Here is a 16,432-nt window from a genome sequence, read left to right as displayed (position 1 = left end):
TTCAAGTAACTAACTTCTTAATCTCATCCGCCCATCTAACCTTCTGCCGCCCCCTGCTACGGTTGCCTTCTCTTGGAGTTCACACCGTTACCCTTAAGGATCGGCGGTTATCTTGCCTTCACATTACATGCCCTGTCCAAGCCCATTTCTTCCTCTTGATTTCGACTAGGATAGAGCCCTGCATTGAGGGCTCCACTCAGGAAGACGACGACGACGATGATGATAATGATGATGATGATAATAATAATGATGATGATGATGATAACGATGGAAGACTAACTATAATAAAAGTTTTTTCTCCTCTTCCTCCTCTGCACAGAGTGTACACAGACCACCATGACAGCGTCTATGCAAGATGTTCATTGGCTCAAGATATGATACTTACCTTGCGCCTTGAGATGGTGTAAAAAAATTTGCACGCGAATAAAATGACTCGCTGCGTGAAACAAAATAGAATATCCTAAACGTGTTGCCAAATGATGCTGTCTCGCTGCTGTGATGACAGCTAGGACTCAGACGTGCACAGCAAGCAAAACATTCCTGTTGTACCTCGTCGCAGGTAGCGCTTACAAGCATTAAACAAATTGCAACAGACGAGTAATTCGTTCAGGGCGGCTTATAGCTGATGGAACCCGCGATATAGGCCCAGGGCCTTTGGCCTTTGAACGCGCCCCTGTCTTTGCAGGCTTCTGTCCAAGCTAGGATGTGCGCTCGACCTCCTTGACTGCGCTGTTTGAGGTGACGGAGGCTTTTTTAGATAATATAAGCTAACACCTTTATTTTCTTCACCCTTTAATGACCTCACTGCTGTAGGCTTGTCACCTGTCCCAATTCACTCGGCAAATGCTCGCCAAGTAGAGTCGTTTGGTTCTCTCTGTGCTTGTTTATTTGGGAATGTATACACAAACATCAGCTTTCAGTACATCGTCTGCACTTTCACGCAAGACACAACACGCGTTTATTTGTAGGTGAACAAACATCAACGACCGGTCTTTTTCATCATTTAGTTGGCCGTCGGAAAAAGCCGTCCCACAACTCCGTCCCACACCCCACAACTCCGAGCACCACAGCTCCCGATCAGTGTTGGATCACTTCAAGCACGGAGTCCTGCAAGTCCTGCGCATACAAAGCAGTCAGCCTTGTGAAATCAGGACCGCAAGCAGAAAGCACAGAACTGAGAGGCAAGCGAAGAACGGGGATCTATACGCACCGTCTCATTCTCGTTACCAGTCTCAGCTGAAACTGAAAGCAAAGGCAGACGCGTCAGTACATATGCTGCACTCTACCGGATCATGTTGCAGGCAGCTTGCGGCGTAATTACTACATACCCGTGTGCTTGATTACGATGGGCTTAGTAGGCGTCACAAGAGGAGTCACACCAATCTGCGAAAACACACAAGCAAACAACGAGTAATGAGACAAAGTGCAAGCGCACAATAGTTTAGACCCATTTTCAACGGCATCCATTGCGCTTTTTTTAGGATCAATCTTCTTTCGATACGAATTTTTTCAGTGTTATGTTTTGTCTTTAGACGACTCCTATGACACATCTATGACAAGGACCCTTCAAAAGTGAGAGTCATCACAAAAGTTTTACGCAAATAGCTTAATGTGTAGGTTTTAATCTCAGACATTCTGATAACCCTGCTGAAGTGGAAAGTTATGGGTTTAAGCTTTAATAAATGTCGAAAAAAATAAACAAGAAAGAGAATTCCAGTATTTGTTTTAGGGGCTGCCTGTATAAAGATAATTTATATCGCAACAGTTTGTTGTTATACTTCATGTCAGCTAGAACAGTGGATGACATAACATTTGACACTAATCAGTCATGCGCCCGCTGTGGGGTTCACTCTCTAGCGAGGTGATAGCTTATTTGCATACTTTCACAAGGAAACTAATAGCCTGGAACATTCTTATCAATTTACCTGCAGTTGTCACATATTGGCACAACTACAATGCGCTCAAAAGGTTTGCGAAGCCAAGAACGTAAGAGTAGGAGCTATAAGCTTCAAAGATAGCATATATGCTCATTATATTGGCAATTACTTTGTGACTATTTAGTGCAGTCTTGCAAAAGGTCTTTCAAAGAAACGATATCAGCTGTATCCACTTCTCTGATGCACGATAGTCTAGTCATTTCTTGAAGATCGTCACACCGCAGTAACAAATCGTGAATTGCTTCCTTCTTGTTTTGCTGACCTTAAGCAGTTAGTTGCAAACAAATCAGCTTGTATACGTGCAGGGAAGCTGTTCCGTGCGAAGCACCAATAAAACACACCTTATTAAGCATCCCGGTATTCGACGAGTGGTATCGCCTCTCGGGCAGAGAGGCCGCTCGCGGCTTGGATGGCCCCGGCGACTGGGGCATGCGAGCAGGTGTAGTCGCCGCTGTCAAAGACTGCAAAGGGCCAAGTGCATGCGTTGTCCTTACGGTCAAGAAGCAGCAGTCGCGAATACAAAGAAGGCATGTCATGCTGCCTGTGCAACAATTTACTCCGCAATGACACTAAATGAAATGAGCGAGATAGATGGCAATTTGGGTGAGGCTAATGCGAAATGTTAGGTGCAGCAGAAGCGGTTTATAGATCAGACTTGTTAGGCAATGGCTCAACGGAACAGCAGAACCATGCGGCTACACCATCCCTCAGGCTTTTTTCTTCGAGGCTCGCCTCAATCAGTAACCTTGAAAAACCGGCTGGCCAATTCTATCTGAACGCTTCTGTGATTAAAGCAGACCTGCCTGTTTTTGAGGGCTCGTAGTTTTATTGTATTCCGAAAAAAATAGCATATCCGATAATACCAGAAAAGTTAGAAAGAAGGGTGGTGTGCGTGGACAAGTGGTTCAGTATACCGAGCGCGGAAACCTTGCTCGTGTCTTACCTTTGTCGATAACCATTTCCGGCCCCTGACGGTCTTCACTAGGGGAGGGACCGGTTTGTCATGAATGTACTGAAAAATAAATCACATAAAGATATATTAAGATGATAACTGAACCTTTTGTATTGCTTCATTTACTTGTGTATTTACAGGCTGGCATGCCCAATTCTTCTCCGTATTACGGAGTTGTGACTCCCTTGTATAGGGTAACTACTCAAAAAAAAGCTCAAGGACAAAGAACACCGCGAGCCCGAAGAAAACCCGGAATGGAATTGGGCTTGCCCAAGAAAAATTTTTGATCCGTATCGATGCCTTGCATTTCACGCCACAAGTGCCGTGACAGTGCGTCACGCACAACAGTCACCAACCTTTCACGGCAAAGGTGGCGATAAACTGATCGGACATACGTGCATATTTTCCTTCCACTCCTGTTCGGCCTACACAGCAGCCATTGTGTCATCAGTAAAAAGCCTGTTTAGAAAATGTCATCGAAGAATTATCCAGATTACTTGCAGGTATATGGTTTATGCATGGGGATTTAACGTCTCAAAGCGACTCAGGCTATGAGGGACGCCGTAGTGACGGGCTCCGGAGACTTCGACCACCTGGGGTTCTTTTACGTGCACTGACATCGCACACCACACGGGCCTCTAGAATTTCGCCTCCATCGAAATTCGACCGCCGCGGCCGGGATCAAACCCGCGTCTTTCGGGCCAGCAGCCGAGCGCCATAACCACTGAGCAACTGCAGCGGTTTCCAGATTACTTGGAATGTCAGTTATTCTGGTATCACTATTCGCGGGCACGCAGAAAATGAACGATTGTTGTCAGCGCCTCGCATTGCTTATTCCAATTGCTTCGCGAAACCACCACTTCTGTGCAGTCGTCAACACCTACTTCACTAAACTCGCCGCACAGCATTATCTACAAATGAGGATAAAAATGACCTAGGCAAGAGGCTCAGTCAGGCCATGAGTTGCACACCGAGGGCAATGCCCTGCTGCGAAATAACAATACACTCGAATTTTAATATCATCAGCAGAAAAACTACGCCTAGCTCGCTATAAATGCATCTTCTCCCATGTGTCTTCCATTAACTGTGTCCAGTGACAGCTGTGGCCACAATTCACCCTGGAAACCTTGTGATCGCATCCAGCCACCTGACTCTCTGCAAGCCCCTTCTACTCTTGCGTTATCTTGGAATCCAGTCCATTGCCCTAAACAATCATCAGTTATCACCAGTGCGTCAATACGCAACTGCACGGTAGCCGAGGCCGTAGAGGCAGCCGTAGCTCTAGCGACAGCGGAGGGCTACCGATTAAACAGGTCTCTAACCATGCTCGCAGACTCCCAAGCAGCATGCCGTAACTATCTATACGGCAGAATCAGCCACAACGCGTTCCGAATTCTCCGCTCATGTGGCAACCCCAACAACAACAACCAAGCCAAACACGCGATTGTTTGGATACCGGGTCACACCGACATTACGGGAAATCAGGAGGCAGACAGGACAGCTCGAGGGTACGCAACAAACCGAGCGTCTATCCACCTCACCTCCACAGAGGACCCGGAACCGGTAGACCAAAGCTATGCAGAGATTAAAGACTACTTGAGAGGGACAAGCAAAAAGTATCTCCCCCCCCACATGAACAGCTAAGCAGGGAGGACGCCGTAGCGTGACGACAACTGCCAACGGGAACTCTCCCGTGCTTAAACACGATAAGTAAAATCTATCCCACACAGTACTAAAGCGTATGCCTGTGGCGTGCAGATAAACGAGCCCTATACCACACCACATGGGCATGCCAGAAAGTCGGCGGGCTAACCATAGTAGAAAACGCGAGTTCGGAACAGTGGTAGAGGATGCTTTCCAGCGACATCGTAAAAGTCCAGCAAGGACTATAGTAAGACGCACTCGCAGGTCAGCTACCCTCAGTCGAGCCCTGGACTAAGGGAACCAACCCTGGAGCAAGATGGAAGAAGCCATCTGAAACCGCTAATACCTGTGTAAAATAGAGCAAAATAAACGTTACCCCTACCTACCTCTCTTGTGCTTCAGATTTGTGGTTACTATCTGCCCGCAGTAGATGTATTCCCTTCCCCTTTTTTCTTTGCTTCGTTGCCCGTTGTAAACTGCTGCTACATTGCGGGAGTGTTAAATATTAGGATTTTAATTTTTAGATCGACAGCTGTGCTTTTTCTGCTTAGGTCCTCGATCATGTTTTGCAGCTCTTCATCAGAGTTACTTAGTGCAGCAATCTGATCAACAAATCGCAGATTACTAATCTATTCTGCATTAACTTGTATCCCAAACAATTCTTAATCAAGACCTCCAGTAAACACGCGAAAAGTAGCACTGACGAGTTCTTCTTTCCCTGCCGGCATTCTTCATGGTTCTGCCTTTATTACTTTCTATGTGGAGGTATATTTTAGCAGCGCAACTGCTATATATATTTCGCTGTATTCTTCAATACACCTCTTCTACAACCTTGTGCCATCCCTGAATGATTTGTGAGGTTTAGAATGAGGCACATGCTTTCTCGAAATCTATTATAGCTACATTAAAGATGGTGATATTCTACGCATCTTTCTGTCACATGATAGATGGTTCAAATGTGCTCTATTGTAGAGTAGCCTTTACGAAAGCCGTCTGGTCATTTGGTTGCTTCAAGTCTAAGGATGCTCGAACTCTATGAGCGAATTCCTTACATAGTAAATACCTTGTCGGCAGTTTACAGTAAGCTGATCGAGTTAAATTTTTTCAAAACCATGACATCCACTCTCTTACAAATTAAGATAACGTTAGCGTTGAGCACAGCCATCAGCTCTGTCTATAGCATTCTTCCAAGATTCCGGAAGCATTGTGTACACGGGGCGGCCAGTTTTTCTAGCACAATTTGCCCAGCGTCATTCTAAAGATCTGCACTCACCTGACCCTGATAACTTTAATATAGATATGGTTTATCGCGCCAACCAGGTGTTATGGGGGCCGGCTAATTGCTATGAAGTGCACAACAAACAGCACTGAACACGGAAGTAGTGCTCAATAGATAAAAAAAAAACGTTGATGTCAGTAAACATGGGGTGGTCAGCAAAAGGTAATACTCTTTATGTCGGCGGCCCCGCATCGCGTAAGATGAAAGAGGCAAATAGTAGATGACAGGTGATGAGGTCAATTTACAGTGACTAAAGTGAATTTTCCAAGACGATGCACATGTCGAAGCGCACACCTGCTGGCACAGGTGTTTCACTTGCCATTCAAAGCTGTGCTTGTGCCCTGTGGAGCACTAGAGAGGCCGGACGTGCCTCTTACAAAACTCAAACGCGCCGGCAGTCGAAGATACAGCTTCAGAAGCTACGAAAAAAAAGAAGGCGGCGCACTTCCAAAGATATTGAGATATGTCCAGAAATTATCATCTAGTTGAGCACAGCCATCAGCTCTGTCTATGAATGACGCGACAAATTCCATTCGAGTTTCTTTACTCAGTAATTTTGTTACCTATGCTCACATTCAATACGCATGTACGTCTATCAAAATATACCTATTCAGCTATTATCTGCACCATCAATGTTAAGGACTAATTTTGCCACACATTAAATGGCACTGCACAGGAGTGCGAGAAATTCCCTGCAAGGCAACCAAGTACCGTATAAAGGTTTACGATGTCAAGCTCTGTGAATGCATGCCCCCTCTGGGGGCTTTTTTTTCTGCGATTGCCATTCGGCTATGACACAGTACTAACAGCGGAACTTAATCGTGCCGCCGATCTCTATGAAACGGTGAAAATTAAAAAAAAAGTTGGTCTTACTTTTGCCACGGGACTGATGACTGTCCACGGTGACCTGTCCAGGCGTGTCTCCTGCGGCGCAGATCTTCCTGGAGTTTTGACACCAGTCTCGCCTTGCATCTTATTGCTTGGGGCAGCGGGTACTTTAAATATCTTCTCTGTCGACTTCCGAAAAGAAGACATGATGTGCAAGGAGGGGTCACTACAGCACTGTGTTCAACGCTGTGCCTGGCTGCACCGACTGTTCTTTGATCTCTTCGTCGTCGGCTTCGAAGAGCGGCTGAACACTGAAGCGATTCGTAAGTGGATATTCTTAGCGCAAGTGCTGGTTTATATTCAGAAAATAATAAATGCTCTGCAGAGCAGTTGAGGCAGCTCTCTCCTGGCGTTTAACTGGTCGCTGAGCAGTTAATGAGACATTATCAGCGCAAACGAAGAAAAAAAGCCTAACGTCTTTTTCTTTCATTTCTAAATTATGACCCGCCGCGGTGGCTCAGTGGTTAGGGCTCTCGGCTACTGATCCGGAGTTCCCGGGTTCGAACCCGACCGCGGTGGCTGCGTTTTTATGGAGGAAAAACGCTAAGGCGCCCGTGTGCTGTGCGATGTCAGTGCACGTTAAAGATCCCCAGGTGGTAGAAATTATTCCGGAGCCCTACACTACGGCACCTCTTCTTCCTTTCTTCTTTCACTCCCTCATTTATCCCTTCCCTTACGGCGCCGTTCAGGTGTCCAACGATATATGAGACAGATACTGCGCCATTTCCTTTCCCCTCAAAACCAATTAAAAAAAAGACCTGTTATAAAATCCACGAGAACAACAGAGTGCAAGGAATATTCAAGTAATTACAAGTTATGAATAAGTTGAGCGAAGTGAACATCGTCAGCTGTGACGACCTCTTCTGGTAAATTGTTCCATTCGAGCCAACAACTTTAAAGCCAGCACAGACAGTCGACGGTTGCAACAGTGCATAAAAACTGAGCTACCTGCCGAGCACTTGGAGCTTCGTGGAGTGGATGCACCGGAGATCATGAAACTTGGTGCGTAACATTTTAAATGAGACCGTGGTAACAGAACTGTCAGAAGTGGTAACAGAATAAAATGCTTTCGTGCTCCCAAGATTAAATGCGTTCTTCACGGTGCCAGCTGCGATTTCCTCCATTCACTTGTGACGAGGCGAATGCTCGCGGGGCACATTATCGAAAGAGGTCCCCTCACACAACAACACATCGTTCCGCATATCTAAAGCACGTGAACGTACCGACAACATCCTCCGGTGTTAATGAAATTAACCGCCGCGCGACAAGGCAAACGCGTCGAAGTAAACAGTACTGTCTGCTTTAAAATAACAGGGTGCAGCCGATGTGTGGTGCGTCGGTCTTCAAGTTCTTCCTTGGAAGGAAGCTGCTGGAGCCTGCATTGTTCAGGGATCTGCTCGGGATCTCCACGCTGTCAGCACGTATCTTTTTATCGTGCAGCGAAGGCCAAGTCCTCGCCGCAAAGGTAATAGTCCATTATTCCGATATGTAGCAAAATCTTTCTTTTAAAGTGTTTCCATCGCCCGCATCGAGCAGTTAAGACTGCCATAAAAAACCAATGGGGGACGCTTTTGACTATAGCGAAAACGCGAATAGAAAAAAAAAATGACTGCTGTCCGGTGATCTGCGGATATAGTGATTGTTACAGTGAAATTTTCATTTCATGAAAAAAATGCGTTCATAAACAGTTTCCCGCTTAAAATTGCTTTTGTTCACGATTGCTTGGTATGGTATAGCACCTATAACATGCATAGCCCGTAGGCCGTATACCAAAAATCATGGCATAGGGCTGCCGTAAATAGCAATACCGCATTTTGAAATGATGTTTGCAAACTCGCCCTTGCACCAGGGCTCCAAACCGGAATCACTACCAAATCGTTCCAGTCGCTTAAGCCATTCAGTAAAGCTTGATTGCCAGAAGATTTACGGCGACAAAGAACTGATGAAATACTTCTCTGGTTTCGACAACGGCTGCTACCGTACATACTCAGAGTTATGTTACTGCAATAGTATAAACTGCCATTCAGATTATTAACCGCAGTTTACCAATATTACTCAAGAGAAAAACGTACAGCAGCTGTATCTTACCGGTACGCACCTAGGGGCAGAAACATGGAGGCTAACGAAAAGTTTTCAGCTCAAGTTAAGGACAACGCAACGAGCTATAGAGGAGAAAGTGATAGGTGTAACGTTAACAGACCGGGAAGCGGGCAGAGTGGGTGAGGGAACAAACGCGGGTTAACGACATCCTAGTCGAAATCACGAGGAATAAAGGAGGTTGGGCCGGGCATGTGATGCGAAGGCAAGATAACCGCTGGTCCTTAAGAGTAACGGAGTGGATTTCAAGAGAAGGCAAGCGTAGCAGGGGGCGGCAGAAAGCTAGGTGGGCGGATGGGATTAGGAAGTTCGCAGGCATTAGGTGGGCGCAGCTGGCAAAGGACAGGGTTAATTGAGAGACATGCGAGAGGAGTTTGCCCTGCAGTAGGTGTAGTCAAGCTGATTATGATGATGATGATGAAAAATACCCTAAAGAAAACGCCTAAAATGAAGTATATAAGAAGAGACTGACTTGGTTTAAGAAGCTGGTCCTCATTTCTGTTCCGGAGAAATGAAGCGAACAGCAAATATATTTGGAACAAACAGGAAGCATGAACATCTGTGCGTTTGTGTGCGAAAATTGCACGAAGGAGGCGGTAATTTACTCGAAAGGGTTTTTTTTTTGCTAGAGCGTTGCTACAGCGGTCGCGTCCCCATCGTCCCCATCTTCTATGGCTTCATCGAAAGATTCCTGGCAGTCTAGTGCTCAGCTTGAGCCTGCAGGCTGAGATGACGGCGAAGTGCTGCTGTACCTTGTGAGTGCACTGACCTCCTTTTTAATGGCAGGCGGCAGGTGGCCGACATGCACGCGTGCATCTATGACAGCCATCAGACACATAGTCTTCAATGTAGGACAAAAGTCTAGCAAGTGCATATCCGTCAGCGCCTCTTCGCATAGTTCAGAAGTCTCCTCTGCACTAGACTGCATCCACTGCTCGACCGTTGCATAGGATTTCAATCCTCGACCACCGAAGACGAAAAGCAAATTGTCAATCACGCAGCAGCCCGGGAACCGCCTGGCCGACGGGCCTGACCGCTTCGGCGTCACTACGCTCCAGGAGGACCTCTCAGGGCTGTACTTGTGGATGATGCCAAAGTATCGGTCCCGGTCGAAGTCCAAACCTCCAAATACATACAGCTCTCCGTTGTAGACGAAGGTGGCGTGATCTTCGCGCCCTTCGGGGGGAAAGCCATCGACGCGGGGCCGCACCCATGTCGAGGTGGACGTGTCCAGATACACCAGAGAGCTGCTGTAGGCTGTGCCTCGGCCAGAGAGCACAAGGGCTCCGCCCCACACGTACATACGGTCCCCAATGGCGGACGCCGAATGGTACATGGTGTTCTCCGGAAGCTCGCCTCTGGTTGGCACAGTATGCCAGCGCAATGTCTTCAGGTCGAGGAAATCTATCTGCGGCGTGGGTGGGCCATCCACCGGCCATCCACCATAGAGGTAGACTCGGCTGCCGACCAAGCATGCAGTTTGGCCGAACCGAAATTCTGGCCATATGCCAGACACTTCCAGAAGACTCCATGCCATCGTTCTGGTGTCGAAGCGGTAAACTGCGCTACCCCTTTCGATATAATCCCGGCTGCTCCAGAGGTAAGCGCTATCACCGTAGGCGACGACCGTGCGGCTGTAATTATTATGCCAGGGGCTCCCGTCCGGAAGGGACTGCGTCTGCAGCTGGTTCCACTGGCAGGTCGCAGGGTCGAATACGTAGACTTCGACGGACTCGCGTGTGGTGCGGTCCACGTCCTCGCGGTCGGGGTCGAACGAGTAGATCTTGCCATTAATGGAGACAGACGTGTAGCATGCGCCTTCCGGCACGCCTCCCAGCCGCACCGTCCACATCTTCGTTACTGCAAATTCCTCCCGGGAAAGATGCGCAGGTTTCTTTTCGGTCGTAGAACGTGCACGTGCGCGTGCGGGATCGTCTTCTTCAACCCTTTCTTCTTTCTCCTTTATGCACGTGCACCTGTGTGAGGGATGTTCCAGTGCCCCTACTGGCGAACTTACATACTTTGGGTGCACTGGCAAAAGCCATATGTAATTATAGGATAATAACAAAAAATATATAAAGTGACTGAACATTGTTTTGTGAAGGGTTACGTGTTGGCCTTCAGGTTTTTCTGTGTCCTTCGCTTGGTCGCAGTGACTTATTCTGCGCAAAATTAAATTAGCTGCCAGGTGTTTGCGCGCCGGCGTGTCTGTCTTCTGTGTATTTGTCATTTCCTCTGTTCCCCTTCTTGGCGCCTTTTTGTAAAAATGTGTTCACCCACGTTTGCCAAACAGTAATCAAAACCCATCTATACTTTGCCAAGTGGTGAAGAAAAGGATGAAATGTGCTGTTGAAATGCTGGCAAAGAGGCAAGGCGTTTTTAGAGAATGCCGCGTCGCCCACCAAACGGATGACGATGCCTCTGAGGTGCACGCAACAATGCCCTTTGGCCCACTTCCCTAAAGACCACTGTTTTTCACAGAAATGTGAACTTCTGCTGAAAGGCCAAATGTGCCTGGGATTCCAAGTGTTTACAAACGCACAGAATTCTCTCGGAACGCAAAACGGTCGGAATTCTCGTAAGCAGCAGTAAGCAGAGAGAGAGAGAGCGATTTGATGCGTACCGGTTAAGACCTGCGCGAGCTGTATGAATGCCAACGCTAGCGTCGAGGCACGCTTTCATTCGGCAGCTCCAAACGCGACATAAAAATGACTGTGTTCACGCTTGTTGTGATAAATGGTAAATTAGGCAAAAGCTAATATGAAAGTATTCAATTTGTTTCTATTCTTTTTCTAATTTCTCCGTCAACACAAATGCGCGTCTCGCACTCTATTCGGACTCAGGCTGTCGCAGTTGAGTGCTCGAAACTGAAGGAAAATTCCTTCCCTAAGGCTATGCTGAACGCAATTCCATGAAAGCTGTCCCTGCGGCGGAGTCCGCGCTGTTGTCGGACTTGAGAGCAGGCTGCTCTTCCCTCAACATATACGTGTGTTCAAGACATGAATTTCACATGCGTCTACTCACCGCGATGCGAGTGCCAGCCAGTGTGTGTGTGTGTGTGGACATCACCCCATGAAACTCATGGTATTATGCCAACATCGGCCTTCATTCCCGGTTTACCTTTCCTCCCTTTCCCCTCTCCCGGGTGTGAAGCAGCAGGCCAGGGTCATATCACCACCGGCCGACCTTTCCTCCTTCCACCTCATTAAAATTCCTTTCTCTCTCTCCCTCGTTTAAGTCAAAACAGCTTCATCAGAATACGTACTTTAGGTTGAGGTCGATAAAAGAATACCTCGCCCGCAACACTAAGGCATCGCGGCTGATGAAAATCTAATTAAAAACAAAAGAAAGGGGCATAGTGCAAAGACAATAAAAGAAACCATTTTGATAAAGTTGAAAACAGGAAAATGTTCAGGAGGTGAAACCAGCGAAGACAGGTAAAGTTTGCCTTCTCTCTAGACTCCCCACGCGCGTCCAGTAATGTCATGTTTTTCTCCTTCTTCTGTCTTCCTCCTTGTTATTCCTCTTCGGTTGTCGAAGCCATCGTTGATTCACGTAATGTCTTTTCCTCAAGTAAATTTACTAAACATAAGGCAGATCCTGGTTAATTGTGAATGTTTGTTGCCTACACTATAGGAAATCCTGAAAGCTCCGAACCTTCTTGATTGGTTTTCTTGATTTGTAGATTTTTGCCCCTCCTTCTGTGCCAATATGTGGTCTCTAGGTCTCGTCTTCAAATGTTATCTGCCAGGTGTATTCAAATGTGGTGTGGCAGGTGTCTGCGGATTGTGTTTTGTTAACTGATTGTTTTTTTTTTGTTGCTATGTTGCCACCATGGAAGCACTCTAGCCCTCAGCCTTGCTGCCACAGGAGTGACAGTGGCGGTCAACGCAGGCTACTGTTTTTCGTATGATTTCTCCAGTATATTGTTACCACGTCCTGTAACATTTTAACTAGCTTTTCATCTTTTATTATCTCAGGTTTTCCTTTGTGGGTTTTTTGCAAGTTTTCCTGTCAATATTTTTCTTTCGTGCTCCGTTAAGACGCAATTATGCGCGTAGTGATCAAAATCTTGTACTTCAGGATCAGAACGGTAACTGCGCTCTCCACTAATGTTAACTCGCTGGAAGAAAAATGTAAATTGCCCGTGTCCTGTGATGGTTATTGACTAGTGGTGATTTGTAGGAAATGTTCCTGACATTTGCTTAGTGCTCTTAACCCACTGAAATGCAAAGGTATTCTTTCCTTCGTTGTGCCAGATGTTATTTCATTTATGTGCAAGTTCCATTTTCAGTTGCTTTCTTATAAATTGCATAGTTATCGGGAGTTTCCCCTCCTCTCCAGTATCTTTCGCTTTCTTCGCAAGATAAGCTGTTGTTTCGCTGCCAGTATTTCCACTGTGCCCCTTGAAATAAATTAAAAATATTTGGTATCGCTGGAGAGTTTGCCGTTTTCCGTTGACTGTGTGAAAAATAGTGTTAGTGTTGCTCGGATTCTCTTCTGGCTTTAGCTGCCGACAAGCTACCGGTAAAGATTTGAAGTTCTTGACGGCCACTTTTACACTGAATAAAATGTATTGCTTTTTATATGGCTAATGTTTCTGCTTGAAAGTCAGATGAATATTTTGGCAATTTTTATTGTCATTGCGCAGAAAAATATTTCTTCTAATGTTTGGGTATCGCTCGTACTGATTAGTTAATACTGTCACATATAATCAATTCCGGATGCTTCTGACGACAGGGAAAAAAAACTCAAGCCTGCCGAGGGGATATGTGAGGATAAACTGATTGTTGTACGGTTAGTTCACGATATATGGAAAATCGCGTCAAGTTCATAAATAATTTCCCGTTGAAAATGCGTTTTTCGATCATTTCTGGGTATGCCACAACCTTCCTTTCGAAAGCGGAACATTGCATTCACAGTTTGTGATACCAGCCAGGTTAAGCGCACATAGATCAGGCGCCGACGATCGCTGCTTGCTTTAGCTTTAACCAGGGCTGTGAGTAAAGCAATGACGGTATTTTTGGAACGAAGAATGTTCCTAGTGCCAATAATCACGCGCAGTATGTGTAACCTCTCCAAAGTCACATCGCAGTTATGTGCATTTATTCACATCGGATCGGATCGGAAACACATTTATTGAGCTCTAGAAAAGAGATCTTCGCGGCTTCAGACGGCGTCTTCCATCTTCCGATGGCGTCTTCCGACTTCATTCACAGGGTTGGTGCCTTAGTCCGAGGCTCCACAGAGTATGGCCATCCCGCGAGCGAGCTCTACTATGCACCTTTGGCCTTTCAAGCTTACGCTGGAAAGCATACTCTCCCAATGCTCCGCACTGGCGTTTTTCATTCTACGAATAGTTGGAGCCTCAATCTTTTGACAGGCCTATGATATATGGTATAAATCTGGTTTCTCTCCGCACCATGGGCACCTAGCCTCATACTGCGTAGGGAACATTTTATTAAGAAGCTTTAGATTCGGAAAAGTACCCGTCTGCAGCTGTCGCCATGCAACAGCATCCTCTATGCTTATATCTTTATGCAGGGGTGGATACTTCAGCCTGACCCCTTTATAATAATTTAGGATATCTGAGTATCCCATGGGTACTGCAACATTACTGCCATTGGTACGGCCGGTTTTATTAGGCGATGTTCAAAACTACGCAACTGTATGCACCCGCAGATAGTTAGCAAAGCATAAAATTTTAACACATAAACATGCGTAGCACGTAGGCTGTACGCCGGAAATAATAGCATAAGGCTGCGATGAAGAGTGACACCATTTTATAAAATGTTTGAAAATTCCTCCTGGCCCAAGGCTCAAATCCGCTATGATTCCCTAACCGTTCCAGTCGCTATAGTCATGCTAGGCGTGATTGCCAGATTTTACGGTGACAAAAAATTGATGAAATACTTGTGGGGTTTCTACACTGGTTGCTTCCTTCATACTCAAAGGTAGAGTTGTGTTAGTGAAATGGTCTAAAAAATGCCTGATATGAAGTAAACTTTAATAGAGAGATGCCTTAGTATAAGAAGCCGTTTCTCATTTATTCTCTGGAGGTATAATAGCAAGGAAACTTGGATTCGAACTGCATGGACACATGAACATTTGCGCATTTGTGTGCAAACATTGCACGAAGCAGGAGGCAGTTTACACGAAAGATTTTTTTTCTTGCTGTAGCGTCGCCCCAGCGGTCGCGTAGATTACCGTCCCCACAGTCTATGGCCACATCTAAAGAGTCCAGTCAGTCTGGTGCGCAGCTTGAGCGTGCAGGCTGAGATGACGGCGAAGTGCTGCTATAGCTTGTGAGTGCACTGACCTCCTTTTTAATGGCAGGCGGCAGGTGGCCGACATGCACATTTGCATCTATGACCGCCATCAGGCACATAGTCTTCAAAGTCGGACAAAAGTCTAGGACGTGCATATCCGTCAGCGCCTCTTCGCATAGTTCAGAAGTCTCCTCTGCACTAGACTGCATCCACTGCTCGACCGTTGCGTAGGATTTCAATCCTCGACCACCGAAGACGAAAAGCAAATTGTCAATCACGCAGCAGCCCGGGAACCGCCTGGCCGACGGGCCTGACCGCTTCGGCGTCACTACGCTCCAGGAGGACCTCTCAGGGCTGTACTTGTGGATGATGCCAAAGTATCGGTCCCGGTCGAAGTCCAAACCTCCAAATACGTACAGCTCTCCGTTGTAGACGAAGGTGGCGTGATCTTCGCGTCCTTCGGGGGGAAAGCCATCGACGCGGGGCCGCACCCATGTCGAGGTGGACGTGTCCAGATACACCAGAGAGCTGCTGTAGGCTGTGCCTCGGCCAGAGAGCACAATGGCTCCGCCCCACACGTACATACGGTCCCCAATGGTGGACGCCGAGTGGTACATGGTGTTCTCCGGAAGCTCGCCCCTGGTTGGCACAGTATGCCAGCGCAATGCCTTCAGGTCGAGGAAATCTATCTGCGGCGTGGGTGGGCCATCCACCGGCCATCCACCATAGAGGTAGACTCGGCTGCCCACCAAGCATGCAGTTTGGCCGAACCGCAATTCTGGCCATTGGCCAGACACTTCCAGAAGACTCCATGCCATCGTTCTGGTGTCGAAGCGGTAAACTACGCTACCCACTTCGAGATAATCCCGGCAGCTCCAGAGGTAGGCGCTGTCACCGTAGGCGACGACCGTGCGGCTGTAATTATTATGCCAGGGGCTCCCGTCCGGAAGGGACTGCGTCTGCAGCTGGTTCCACTGGCAGGTCGCAGGGTCGAATACGTAGACTTCGACGGACTCGCGTGTGGTGCGGTCCACGTCCTCGCGGTCGGGGTCAAACGAGTAGATCTTGCCATTAATGGAGACAGCCGTGTAGTTTGCGCCTTCCGGCACGCCTCCCAGCCGCGCCGTCCACATCTTCGCCCCTGGAAATTCCTCCCGGGAAGGCTGCGTAGATTTCTTTTGGCTGTCGACAGCTGCAGCACGCGACGAGGTTCTTCACTGTCTTCAATTCCTTCTTCTTTCTTCTCGATGTCCGTACACAAGTACTTCGGCATACCAATGGTAATGTTTGCTCTGCCGTTCAAAATTTTCTTCTACAAACAAAACGCCTACCATCATAAGCTTTCGTAATGCCCATTTTACTCTTT

The 16,432-nt window shown here is 47.2% G+C and overlaps 3 protein-coding genes across 3 annotated transcripts; all 3 read right to left on the bottom strand.

Moving 5' to 3' along the window:
* Window positions 1–989: 989 nt before the first annotated feature.
* LOC144106730 (uncharacterized) lies at window positions 990–2,483 on the bottom strand. The gene is made up of 4 exons (XM_077639576.1): window positions 2,279–2,483; window positions 1,329–1,383; window positions 1,211–1,242; window positions 990–1,116 (listed from the first exon to the last, which is right to left on the bottom strand). Exons 1-4 carry the CDS (start codon window positions 2,471–2,473, stop codon window positions 1,078–1,080), a joined length of 321 nt encoding a protein of 106 aa, XP_077495702.1. The 5' UTR covers window positions 2,474–2,483; the 3' UTR covers window positions 990–1,077.
* A 7,020-nt stretch (window positions 2,484–9,503) lies between these two features.
* LOC144108161 (kelch domain-containing protein 3-like) lies at window positions 9,504–10,649 on the bottom strand. The gene has a single exon (XM_077641439.1). It carries the CDS (start codon window positions 10,647–10,649, stop codon window positions 9,504–9,506), a length of 1,146 nt encoding a protein of 381 aa, XP_077497565.1.
* A 4,392-nt stretch (window positions 10,650–15,041) lies between these two features.
* On the bottom strand, window positions 15,042–16,199 carry LOC144108160 (kelch domain-containing protein 3-like). Its single transcript, XM_077641437.1, has one exon. It carries the CDS (start codon window positions 16,197–16,199, stop codon window positions 15,042–15,044), a length of 1,158 nt encoding a protein of 385 aa, XP_077497563.1.
* Window positions 16,200–16,432: the final 233 nt, after the last annotated feature.

Source organism: Amblyomma americanum, chromosome 10 (assembly GCF_052857255.1).
Source record: "Amblyomma americanum isolate KBUSLIRL-KWMA chromosome 10, ASM5285725v1, whole genome shotgun sequence".
In the NCBI taxonomy this organism is placed as follows: Eukaryota; Metazoa; Arthropoda; class Arachnida; order Ixodida; family Ixodidae; genus Amblyomma; species Amblyomma americanum.
Note: the sequence above shows the minus strand (reverse complement) of the source record. Positions and strands in the feature narration are given on the sequence as shown.